Genomic DNA, 12,440 nt, shown 5'->3' with positions numbered 1-12,440 from the left:
CAATGGGTTGCTCTGTTGGAGTAATGTAAATTGTAATTATAAATAAACGTGCAAACCTTTAAAACTTTCTTCTCTGCTCTGAGAGTAAAATCGATCTGTCGGTTGTGCTGCTGGAGTCCTATCCTGTCTGCCGTGCCCGTCCCGAGGCAGGAGCTGTTCAGGCCTCGCGCTAGTAGGCTCCTTGGCGACATCTGCTCTCGAGTGACATTGACCCGGCTGGTCTGGGTAAAGGGCATGAGCCAGCCCGAGTGTGCAGCGGGCCAGCTTCCCAAAACAAGGGGCTCTGCTCTCCAGACGTGGGACAAGGGCTGGTTCTAAAAGCTCTGTCCGCAGTAAACCTGCTTGGGAGATGCCCGCCCCGCCCCGCCCCTCCACCCCAGGCTGGAGCTCCCGTGTCCTCTGTGCCCTGTGGCCTGTTCCAGGGCTGGACCCCGCACCATCCAGAACAGCAGATGTGGCTGTTTGGACCGAAAGCGCCCCGCATCACTGAAATGGGTTTCCGGGGGTCTTTGAAAGGCCCGCCCCATCCACCGTGTCACCGCTCCCTCGGTGCCTGCCTGTGGTTCCGCTGGGCCCGGAGCAGGCCCAAGCAGCAGGGGGCTGGCCTGCAACGGCACGGCACCGCGGTCAGTTTCACAATTTCAACAAGCTCTCAGCAACCTTCCTTTTTGGGGGAAACAACTAACATCCTTGGCCAATAAAAAGTTAAAATCTTCCATAGTCAGGTGCAGGTAGCCGTAACACGAAAACTCCACGAAGTAGGTGACTCAGCGGTCGCACTAGGCAGGTATTTCCTTCAGGCGATCTAGATACAGTCCCGTCACCGTTTACCACAATGACTAACTTCGCTACTGACGCTCTATGCTGACGTTTTGACAATTCTACATTTTACACTGAGCTCAAAACGTATCTGGGCGTTTTTACTCCTTTCTAGATTGAATATATACGTGCCATTCAGTGAGAACCCAGTGAGGGAAACTGTAGACGGAGGTGGGAGCAGCGCCCTGGAATCCCAAGGGCACAGCCGGCAGGGCAGCCGGCCCAAGGACTCAAAGAGCCCTTTGTGCCATCGCCCGGTGGGGCAGGGACGCCCGACGGTGGTCCTGTCACCGGGACTGGTGGCAGAGCTTCCTGTGAAGCTGCGGAGCTGCGGGGGCGAGGGCGAGGCTGCTGCTGGCTGGAACCTGGAAGGGCCATCTCTGGCTGGAGAGCAAGCACAGGGGACAATCAGCACCAGGAACTCAAGGGAGAGCACACAAGCGCGAAGACTCGATCTAGGGAAACCAGAAACGACTCGTTCTGAACACGGCTGCTGCTCTGTGGGATTCTGAGTGAAAACCAACTGGGCGCCGCGTGTTCCCTGATGTGTGTCCGTCAGGAAGGAACAAGGTCCGTCTGCTAGCCCCTCTGGGAAGAGAAACTCGGGAGTCTCGGCGTCGGTCTCTAATGCCGCGCGCCTGTCTACAGCAGCCGTCACGCTTGGCGTGCGCTCCTAGCACTGCTGGACTCCCAAACCAGAAAGCTGGACGCCCCTGGCCCGCCACCAGTAGCCTGGCGACTTCGAGACTGGCGACAAGAGCACAGACGAGAGCGCACACTAAGGAGAGCGCTCGGACGCGGCGAGGGGAAGACCCCCTTTCTACAGAGCCGTCCTGATTGCACCCAAGAGACACACGCTCTGAAGAAAAGGTTAACAAATAGGAAGTTTATTGCAGGACGCTTGGACAGTAGATGAGTGTTGGGAAATGCCTATGTATCACTTTGAAAATCCATGATTTGAATTTAAAAATCAATTCAAGATTTCATCATCATGATGCTTTCTTCTGTTTCTTCTTTTCGTTTTCCTCCTTCTCTTTCTCGATTTCAGCAACATACTTCTCAATTTCTTCGGGATTTAAAATCTACCAAAGAAAGTTTACGGTTAGCCTCCAAAGCACACAAGGCACCAGGGAACCAGCACCCCCTCCGGGGAGGAAAGCTCTGGGGCTCCGGCCACGTGCACCTCACAGCAGCTTCTAACAGAAAAACTAGGGTGTGCGCGCCTGATCCGGGTGACGCCAGTCAGCTTGCCGCAGGCCCGCGGCAGCTTTTCAACGTGCCCAGCAGCCACGCGAGCCCCAGCCTCCCCCGGAGACCCACGCGATGATGCTTACTCTTCCACTTGTTTGTGGGGAGCCTCGGGAAGAAATCTCCTGGAGCACAAGCGCCACAGGAGTAGGGTCCCCGTTCCCACCACCGCCTCCCCCCCGCCCCCGCACCATCCCTGGGGATGCTCCAGAGCGAAGGACACCAGACGACCTCGGTGATTACCTTGAGGGGTTGATCACGTCTCATGACAGCCAATTCAATGTTTTTGCCGCCAGACTGAACCACCTTGGAAAGCGAAGAATAAGGCCAGGCGCCTACCTGCATGGCACCAGCACCACCCGCCCCGCCACCCCCGCTTCCACACAGCAGCTAGGCTCCCAGCCCCCTTGGCCCTCCCCCCCCCTCCCCCCCCCGCCCAAGCCCAACAGCTGGACGCCAGCCTGGCCTTCTGGCCACTCCCCTGCCTCTTTGGCTTTACCTGCCAGCATCTCCCAAGTGCTGACGAAGCCCAAGGCCACAGCTCCCAGCCACTAGTCCCCATTCTCATCCCCCAATCTTAGCAGCGGTGTGCTCTGAGTGGAAAGTTCCACACCTGCTGGCTCTCGTCCTGCCTCTGCCGCTCCTCACCTGAGCGTGCCCCCGGACCAGCCACTCGGTCCTTGATTGCCCCAGCCGCATGAGGGAGCTGACAGCAGCGGGGCAGGGCCCGGCCGAGCAAGCCCTGGGGCGCCCAGCATTACCGCCGGCGGCCTCACCGCCCCCGCTCCCGCTGCCTGCACACAGCCACCCACTTCTGTGCTGTCCATTCCGCCCAGCCCAAGCACCAGATTTCAAATGCAAACGTACTTCCAGGAGGGCCTTGATAACCAACTTAATGGTCAGGTCGTCTGTCTCGATGGCTTCGTCAGTGTAATTCTTCTCCAGAAACTCACGCACGGACTTGGCGCCCCGGCCTATAGCATTAGCCTGAAAGAGGAACGTGTTCTACGGTGCAGGGCACGACAACCCAGAACCAGCCCGAGGACAAGACCGCAGCTGCCTGGGCCGGCCGTGTCAGAGGCAGCCTGGCCCCTTGGTCCTGCCCTATGGACTCCTTTCCCCAAGAGCTACTTGGAACCGGTGCTGATCCTTAGCCACGAGTGGGATTCTTCTTTGTTACTGAAAGACACGTGGGTGACTGTACTGCGTGCCACATACCCCCATCGCTCCCTATCCTTGGACATGGTCTCGAACAGCAACGTCTAATGACTTCTTCGCTCTATCGGCAGGAGCGTCACAGAACAAACGGGTAGTGAGTACGCGTGCACGCGCACCAGCAGGACACGGCCTCCTTACACCAGCAGGAGACCCGGTACCTTCCAGTGGCCTCTGCAAGTTTTTACTGGCAAGACCGCCCGAAGACCCTCTGTTTTGTCAGGGCCTCACCTTCCAGGCATGGTACGTCCCCGAGGGGTCCGTCTGATAGAGTCTGGGGGTGCCGTCAAAGTCGAAACCCACAATGAGGGCGGAGATGCCGAACGGCCTGCGCCCATTGCTCTGCGTGTAGCGCTGGCGGGAGAAGGAACATGTTAATGCCTCAGCACGAAAGGCCCCGGGGAACCCACCCTAAGTCCTCTCTCTCCCTCTCTCTCTCTCTCTCTCTCTCTCTCTCTCTCTCTCTCTCTCTCACACACACACACGCACACGCACACAGCGTTCTCAACAGCTGAGCCTTCGCTGAAGGGATGGAGACATTCAAGTTATCTGCAGTTCCAACGATGAGGGACGTGAGCCCGGACTGCTCAGCGGTCCTCCTTCTCTTGTGCAGTTTGGCTCAGAAAGGTGTGCAAGACCTGCCCACGACCGAACGCATCGTAGAGCACAACCGAGGCCGCTGGAACCACTCTGACAACACACGCGCTTTGGCTACACACTTGACTTTAAAATGACCGGCACGTCACCAGAGGGTGGAGGTCGCTCTCAGCTCCTCCCAAATGCTTGGAACCCAACCATTCAGGACATCAAGACAGAGACTATCATGTCCCTTCAGAAACGTGAACGTGGACCGTCCCACGCCACTAAACGCAAACGATGCCACCAAAGTGGATAACCTACGGTAAGTTACATTTGCACAAAGATCGGGACTGTGCGTGGAATTAGAGCAGTTTTCTGATTCCCCTGAAGGGACCTCTGCAAACAGGTACACACAGGTACCATGAACTACTGTGGCGGGATGCCCACCTGCTTCAGACTGGCGATGTAGCGGGTGATGTACTCCACGGTGACTGGGTCCTCCACGGTCAGCCGGTGGCTCTGGCACTCCACCCGAGCCCTGTTGATGACTATCCTCGCGTCCGCAGTGAGCCCTGCAACAGCAGAAAGACTGCCACCGGAGCCACGCCTCATCGGCTCCCATCGGGGATGGCACGGGTCACACGACCACACGGCAGTTACATACTCCAGCCAGTCCTCTGAAACCCAGCTCTCAGGTCATCTGGGTGATGGACGCCGGGGTGATCATCCCCTGGCTGTGCACAGAGGCCTCGGACAAGACACGTCAGTCCCTAGGTTAGTTTACGTAAATTGGGATCTTGCTAGAGTGGACCTGCACGCAGGAGCTCGGGAAGCCACGAGAGTGCCCGGGGCACACAGCATGCCCCACAGCAGGGAACTGTGGTCGGGGAAAACCAGGCTCGCCAGGCCCGTCTCCAGACTGTAACTGTGATCCAGTCATGCGCCAGCAACAGCAAAGCCTCCCACCCCCGAAAGCTTTGGTGAGGCTGGCAAAGGTCCCAATCGACTCCTTTTCAATGACTTTAGTTTCCCCACTTTCTAGATCTTCCAAGAGCCAACCCACTGAGACGGCCTCCAAAGTGCTAATAAGGGCCTCTGAGGACCAGGGCACCGGCCCCACTCACCTGCGAACGCCATGCAGACGTTGTCATCCAACGCGCAGATCTTGCGGACGGTTCTCTCATCCTGCAGTTTGGCCACTGATTTCTTCTCCACGCCCAGAACAACGATGTCCTTCCCTCGCACACCGACCTTCGATAAAAATCAACACGGTGCTTAAGAAAGCAACGAGAGGTTTTGCCATCAGGCTCAGGGCGCTTAGCAGATGGTAACCGGGACCTGCGAACACCCTGGGGGTGGGGGCCCCACGCTTCGCAGATCACAGATACTGACCCATTTCTGGCAGAGCTGGCCCAAGTGTCACGACCTGGGCGCCCACTCCTGTGCACTGAACGTACTGATACGAAGTCTCAATTACAACACAATAACTGTTGTGTATACGGCTTCAACCGGGAGAATCAGACACATGCAAGGCTTTGAAGCCTGAGATCCTGACATTTGAGACAAGTGCCCCGAGAGCACTGTTTCTGTAGTTGTGAAACATATTCAAACCCATGCTGGGGGCACCTGGGTGGCTCGGTCAGTCAAGCATCCAGTTCTTGGTTTCCACTCAGGTCATGATCTCCCAGTGGCTTGTGAGATCGAGCCCCCGAGTCGGGCTCTGCGCTGGCAGTGCAGAGCCTGCTTGAGATTCTGCCCTTGCCCTGCTCACGTGTGCACACACTCCCTCTCTCTCAAAGTAAAAAAACATTGAAACAACAATATCAACCCCCCCCCCCCCCCCCCCCCCCCCCGCGGCACACCTGTGCACAGCTCTGGGGAAGGCCTGGTTTGCCCTCAAGTGGAAGGACAACTCTTAACAACTATTCCCGGGAATTAGCTTGCTCTCTGCATATAGCAGATACCGTAGAGGGGAGGAGGGCGTATCGGAAACATGGAAAAATCTCCCACTGGCCAAGTGATCCCTCCACCCCGTCAGGGCAGGAGCGGATAGAAATGGGGCAACGCTCCAAGGAGCAACACGTCTCAGCCCAGAGATCTCTCAGCCGAGGCACTGCCGGCCCTGGGGCTGCCCTGCCCACCTCTACCCCTAGATGTCAGCGGGCAGCACTTCACAGGCAAAGAAACAGGTCTGCACCCGTTGGCAAACACCCCTTGGGGCGCAAAATTGCAGCCCGCGCCCCCCACCCCCACCCCCAGCCCCAGGCCATGGTGGAAAAACACTGATCTGTGTTTCTGACTTCAAGGCTCTTCATGCTCTTAGGTGGCCCTCCAGGTTCCCCTGGGAAAAGGGAGCCAGGCTCAGAGATGCTGGGAGGATTAAGCAAAGTCACCCTGGCTGGCCCGAGGGAGTACGGGGGCCGGGGAGTGTCCAAGCAGCTCCTCTCCCAGTGCTCTTTAACCCGAGTTGGGCCAGAAAATGGATTTTGGACCTCAATTTCAGAAGAGATTCAGGAAACGAAAGCACTTCATCGCCCAGAGCTGTGTCCTTTTTCTCTGTGCGCGCGAACCTCCGAGACAGGCAGCAGGTAAGAGGAAAACCAGTAACACCAGGAAAGACCCACAGGCGTCTCAAACGCATCCCCCATCCAAAATTCAAATGGTGGCCCAAACTTCAGATCTGTGCTCAGATGGCAGCAGGAGAATGATCGCCACGCTGCCCGACCCGGTGGAGGGCTCCCGGTGGCACCGCCGCCCCGGAGAGCCTGCTTCCCTTTGTTCCTGAAGCGCACCTGGGCTTCCAGGACCACTGCCGTCCCCCGTGGGGAAGTCCCCTGGCCGGGACCGCAGGGGTGCGGCTCACCTAAGTTGCTCACGGACGTGAGGGAGTCACCGAGCCAACAACGACCCAGCCCTGCTGCTAGGTGCCCGCGCCCACGGCCCAGGGCCCAAGCAGGGCCCTGCAAGGGTGACCCGCCAAAATGGCCGTCCCACGGCCGCTCACACACCCTGGAGACGCCCGAGGGAAAGAGAAACCGGTACTCCAAGGCTCAGCGCTCACACCGAGCGCGCCGGCCTCGCGAGCGCCCGTGCGCAGTCACTGGCACACAGGTAGCACTGCCACCCTTCGGTGAGAACCCACCGGCAGGAGGGCAGTGGCCCCAGACTCTCCTGCGCCCGCCTGCGCGGCCGTCCCAGCATCCGCAGGTCCCAAACGGGCCCCCGCCCCGCTTCCTTCAGCGACACCAACGATCCCGGGGCTCCACGAGAGCCGCCCGAACAAAGCGCATCCCTACGGCGGAGGCCGTGAGCACGGGCGAACCCGGGGCGAACCCGGGCCGACCCCGGGAGCCCGGCGCGCACCAGCGTCCGCCGCCCCGCTCTCGCCACCCGCCCCGCACGCCAGGCCCCGCCGGCCGCCGCTCACCGCGGTCGAGCCCTTCTTCACGGCCTCCTGCGCGTACTCCACTTGGAAAAGGTGGCCGTCGGGCGAGAAGACGGTGATGGCGCGGTCGTAGCTCATGCCGGCGGCGCGGCGGCGGAGCCGGGGAAAAGCGCACACTCACGGCCGCGCGGCCCGCGATTCACGACGCCTCTGCTCCCGCGTCGCGCGCCTGCCCGCCCCCGCCGCCGCGCACTGCGCTGCTGGCGTCCGGCGCCTTACGGCGGCGTCGGGCGGCGTCAGGCGGCGTCGGGCTGACGTGCGCGCGCGTCGGGGCGGGGCCGGGCCGAACCACCGGCGACCGAGAGCGGGGGGCGGCCCGGTGGTGGAGGGCCGGGCGCGGGGCGCAGAGCGGCCGACGCGGGGCGCCGCCGGGGGCTCGGCCTGGGGGGGCGGACGGCGCGCGGGGGCGGCGGCGCGGCGGGCCCGGGGGCGACGCAGGGGCCGGCGGGGCGGGCGAGTCCACGGCGCGGCGCCCCCCGCGGCCCCCGCCCCCCCCCCCCCCCCCCCCCCCAGCGACTGCGGAGAATGAGCGCCCGGGGCCGCCGAGCGCCGCCGGAGCAGAAGCCCCGAGGAGCTCGGGCAGATCCCGCGCGCGACCATGTCGGTGGCCTTCGCGTCCGCCCGGCCGCGCGGCAAAGGGGAGGTCACGCAGCAAACCATCCAGAAGGTGGGCCGGGGCGGGCGCGCGGGGCCGGGGCGCGCGGGGCCGAGGCGCGGGCTGCCGGCGGGCGCGGGGCGCGAACAAAGCCGGGGCGCAGCCGACGGCCGCGACCCCGCCGCCCCCCGCGCCGCCCGCGCCCCGCTCGGCGGGGGGACGGGGGCCCGGGCCCGCCCGGCTGGGCCGGGCCGGCGGCGGCCGGGGCGGCGCGGGCGGCGGCGGGGCCCCGGGCGCACGGGGGCCCGGCCCTGCGAGGCCCGCGGGGGGCGCGTGGAGCGCGGGGCGCCGAGCCCGCGCGGCCCCGGAGCCCGGCCCGGAGCCCGGCCCGGAGCGCGGCAGCCCCGGGGCCGACCCGCCCGCCGCGCGCCGCGGCCCTTACTCGCGTGTCACATTGTTTTTCAGCCTGACACCCCGGCCAGCCTCCTCACCTAACAGAAACTTTACCGATTCGCTTTACAGCCTTTCCCCGCGTCCTGTAAGTTTGGCCTTGTGGTTTTACCGAGATCACGCTCACGTGGGTGTGGGGGCACCTTTACCAGAAGCCTTGCGCTTTGGGTCTGGGATTTTAAGACTTCTGTTTCTCCGTAGAAGGCAAGTTCAGAAGAAAATCGGTGTTAGCCATTCCCGTTTGCATTTTCTCGGCGTCTGTGGCAGCTGCCCTGGTTTCTTTTTCGCCCTGGGGAGTCTCGGGTCAGCGGTGCGCCTCGGTTCCCCACTAGCTGCTTCTCGCCGGCGGGGTTGGCCTTCACGACCGCGGCCCCTCTTGCTTAGGGGCTCGCCAGGACCTTGTGGACCTTGTCCTCTGCCTCTTGCCTGTCTGCAGACTGCCTTTGCTGCGGCCGGTTTTGGCGAGTGGACGTCAGCGAGCTGCGAACGGGAAAGAGAGCACCCGAGAAGGGGCAGAAGTGCGCAGAAGTGCGACGTTTGCGTTTGTTTAGTAAACACCGAGCACTTTCTGCATTGCCTGGCTCTGCTCGCCGGGCTTTGCGGATCTTAACTCTTTGTGGCAGGCAGGTACTGTGTTCGTTTTACAGATAGGGAAACTGAGGCATAGTGAAGACAAGCGTGGTTGCTGTTAAGAGGCTTGCGGGGAGACAGACCCGCACAGTGGCTCTAGGGTCACCTGTCGCCAGTGATTGTCGCCCTGGGAGCGCCTGGCTAAACACAGGGTCAAACGATTGGCTCAGAGGCACCCTCGGGCAATCCAGGGGGGTTTCCTGGCACCTTGCCTTTTTGGAGCTCGAATGTGATGAGCGCAGACACTGTTTCCAAAGCCTCTTTTGGCTCAGCACCCATCTAGCTATCTGCACTTTGCGCTCACGCCCCGTTAAAGCTCCCGGAAGTCTTTGGGCAAAACCGCGTGCCGGAGCGCCCGATGTCCCCAGGCATCAGGTCGCAAAGAGGGAAACTCGCTGACCGTGGAAAACGGGCCTTCCGTTTAGGCCCTCGCCTGATTTGTACTGACGGGATTGGCAGTCCGCGTATTACCTTGGCGCTGTGGCAGGGAACAGGTGGGCGTCTTGCTGGCTGGCTGCGAGGGGCTGAGAGGTGCGGGTCTTACACCCACGCTCGGAGCGTTGAGGGAGGCGAGAGAGCAGGAAGTACACGGCTTGTCCTCAGCATCTATTTGAGCAGGACTTTGCCCGGCAAACTTCTGCTCGGCCTTCAAGGCCCACTCAGACATCCCCTCCCCCATTCTCTCTTGGCAGTCCTGTGGTAACTGCAGCGCTTTGACAGGTTGCTGGGGCTCCTGAGTTTGCACGTTACCGAATTATTCTTCGCTGTGTCCCTAGCCTGGCACGCTGCCTGGCACAGCTACTGCTCGGTACGTACTAGAGCGTCTGTGACCCTGGTTCCACCAGTGGAAGCATCGGGGAGAAGCAGACGTGTTCATTTCCTGTGGCTGCCGTGACGTTGTCGTAGACTCGGTAGAAATTTACTTTTCATCCTCTGGAGGCCAGAAGGTCCAAAATGAAGCCGTGGGCAGGGCTGGTGACTTTCTGGGGGCTCTCGGGGAGGCTCTGCTGTTTTTCTCTGAGCTGCTGCTGCTGCGGGCTTGTCGACGCCTCACCCCACCCCTGCCTCAGCCTTCCCGGGGTGTTCTTCTCCGCGTGTATCTTTGTGTCCAAATCGCCCTTTTCTCTTAAGGACGCCGTTCGTAGGATTTAGGGCTCCCTCGACCTCAGTCTGACCTCGCCTGGACTCGAATACGCTGTAAAGACGTCGTTTTCAAACCTGGCCGCGTTGGCAGTCTCCGGGGGTTGGGACTCGAACCTACTATTTTGAGGAACACGGTTTAACTCGTAACAGAAGACGTGTCTGGGAGAGAGATTCCAGACAAGGAAAACCAAGGAGCGAGGCTAGGAAGGCTCTGGAAGATCCAGGGAGTTGCGGCGGTCCCGCACGTGGTCTGCACAGAAGGATGCGGGAGATTGAAGGAGTCGAGGGTGGTCCTGCCGGTGGTCCCAAACCGGAAGGGCGGGGAGAGCCAGCCTGGGGGAAGCCTGCGCTGAGCGCTCGGGAGGTTTCTCCGGTGGTGACCAAACCGTTTCGGTGCCGGGGCAGAGGGCAGCACGGCACTTGGGGGGGACCGTAGGGAATGTGACTTTGCCAGGGACCCTGAGGTGGAGACGGGCAGTGTCCCCGCAGCTGGCTAGCTGGCCTGCAGGCTGGGACCTGCGTGGGCTGCTCTCTGCTGGTTCGGGACCAGGGGATCCCCGCCGCCCAGTGCCGCGCTCCCACTGCGCTCGCAGGGTGGCGTGGCGGTCGCGTCCGTGGGCCGTGTGGCTGGGCTTGGGCACATCGGAGGGGGCCCCGGACACCAGGCCTTGGCTGCTGGCCAGGCACCTCTTAGTTTCTTGGCACACGGTAGTCGCTTAATAAACGTGAGTTTTACCGTCCCTGCTGGTGTCGTTCTCCTTAATTCGTTTTCTTGGCCGGAGGGTGGGAACGGGGTCTTGTCCCCGTGTGCCCCCGGCACGTTGTCCGGGGGGAGACAGGCTCTGCGGGAGCTGGGCACCTGGCGTGTCTGCCAGCGCGGGTCCAGTGCAGACGAGCGAGACCCCCGAGGGCAGGTGCCGGGCTCGGGATCTGCGCGTCAGGGAGGGGGCGGCATCAGACCAGCCCTGCGCCACCGCCCTTCGTGCCCCGGGGGCTGGGGGGCAGGGGCACAGAGGTGAAGGACGGCCGTCTGGGCTGGGGGCGGGTGCCGTACGTTCTCAGGCCCGGAACTCGTCTTCAAGAACGCGAGCTGACTCGGTGAAGAAGGTAAAACTGCTCTTTTCAACAATTCGCCGTCCTACCGCCGCCAGCGGCTTGCGGATGCCGAGCCCCCCACCCCCAACTTGCCTAATTGACTGTCTTGGGCAGTTGTCACCGAAAGCCTTCTCCCCGGTGAGCACGGTCCCAGGCAAGGGAGGCACCGAACCTGTCTCTCTTTCCATCCCCGGGGACGGGAGGGGGCGATGCCTCCCGCCTCTGGTCCCGGGGGGGCCGGTCCTGGGGCCGGTGGACCCCGGGGGGCTGCGGGCGGCCGGGGCGCGGGGTGCCGTGGGTCTGCTCGTGAGGCCCTGAGTGCCGCCCCCGTGGGGGAAGTGTGAGGAAGCACCGTCTCCGGAGGGAAGAGCCGGGCCCGGGCCCTCTGCCCCGTGACACGAGGCCACGGGGCCCCCTCGGGCCGGAGGGTCCTCGAGGAAGCATCCGGGCGCTCCCCCGGCACGCGCCGGCCTCCCACCCTCGCGGTGCAGCCCGGGACCCGGGGACGGGGCAGCAGCCGGGGTCTGCCACGTGACACCAACAGGTGTCTCCACTGACGTTCTGGTGGCCCTGGCCCTGTGCCCCTGACCTGTCCCCCGGCCGGCGGGCCGGGGCCCGAGCACCTGGCCCGCGTGCGTGGAGTCAGAGGCCGGTTGTCCCGGGATCCCCGGGCTGTGACCGAGGCAGCGCCGCCCCCCGCCCGAGGTGCGGGAGCGGGGGGACCCGGCGCTGATGTCCCCGAGTCCCTCAGGGCCCGTGAAGAGATCGGGCCGGTCTTTTCCCGCCCGAGCCGCGGCGGGCACCGTGACGTTTGCGGCGCCGACGTGACAGAAGCCAGAGGCTCCGGGGAGGAGGTGACGGATGTCGGTGCGGAGAGTGACCGCGCTCCCCGGCGGCCCCCCCCCCCCCCCCCCCCCCCCCGAGGCCGGAGCGGGAGGCGGCGGCGGACCGGGCACCGGCTCGGCTCCCGTCCGGGGAGCCAGGGCCCTTCCCCCACAACGGGCCGGCCTGCTGCGGGCGCTCGGTGCGTGCGGGCCCGGCTGCGGCTCCGGCGGAGGCCTCAGGAAGCCGGGAGCCGCGGAGAGGGGTGCGGAGGGACCGCGGAGGCCGGCAGGAGGCGGGTGTCCCCCCGTGCGCGCACAGCGGGGGGCCGGTCACCCTGCTGGCCTCGGGGGTGGGGAGGGGGGGTGGAGAGCGGCTCGGGAGGGTCTCGCCACGACT

General features: G+C 63.1%; 2 protein-coding genes across 9 annotated transcripts in view; one reads left to right on the top strand and one right to left on the bottom strand.

The window, feature by feature from the left end:
• Positions 1-1,685: 1,685 nt before the first annotated feature.
• PSMA7 (proteasome 20S subunit alpha 7) lies at positions 1,686-7,514 on the bottom strand. The gene is made up of 7 exons (XM_042979998.1): positions 7,289-7,514; positions 4,986-5,112; positions 4,309-4,433; positions 3,514-3,636; positions 2,935-3,054; positions 2,311-2,373; positions 1,686-1,901 (listed from the first exon to the last, which is right to left on the bottom strand). Exons 1-7 carry the CDS (start codon positions 7,382-7,384, stop codon positions 1,809-1,811), a joined length of 747 nt encoding a protein of 248 aa, XP_042835932.1. The 5' UTR covers positions 7,385-7,514; the 3' UTR covers positions 1,686-1,808.
• A 325-nt stretch (positions 7,515-7,839) lies between these two features.
• Positions 7,840-12,440, top strand: part of SS18L1 (SS18L1 subunit of BAF chromatin remodeling complex) — a 32,593-nt gene continuing 27,992 nt past the window's right edge. For 7 of the 8 annotated variants that reach the window (XM_042979993.1, XM_042979989.1, XM_042979991.1 and 4 more), the window contains exon 1: positions 7,840-7,973. In XM_042979993.1, coding sequence (XP_042835927.1) covers positions 7,905-7,973 — 69 coding nt within the window. In that variant the 5' untranslated portion in view covers positions 7,840-7,904. Of the gene's footprint in view, positions 7,974-8,366; positions 8,440-12,440 lie in introns of all 8 variants that reach the window. The other variant, XM_042979987.1, reaches the window with a different exon arrangement.

Source organism: Panthera tigris, chromosome A3, assembly GCF_018350195.1.
Source record: "Panthera tigris isolate Pti1 chromosome A3, P.tigris_Pti1_mat1.1, whole genome shotgun sequence".
Lineage (NCBI taxonomy): Eukaryota > Metazoa > Chordata > Mammalia > Carnivora > Felidae > Panthera > Panthera tigris.
Note: the sequence above shows the minus strand (reverse complement) of the source record. Positions and strands in the feature narration are given on the sequence as shown.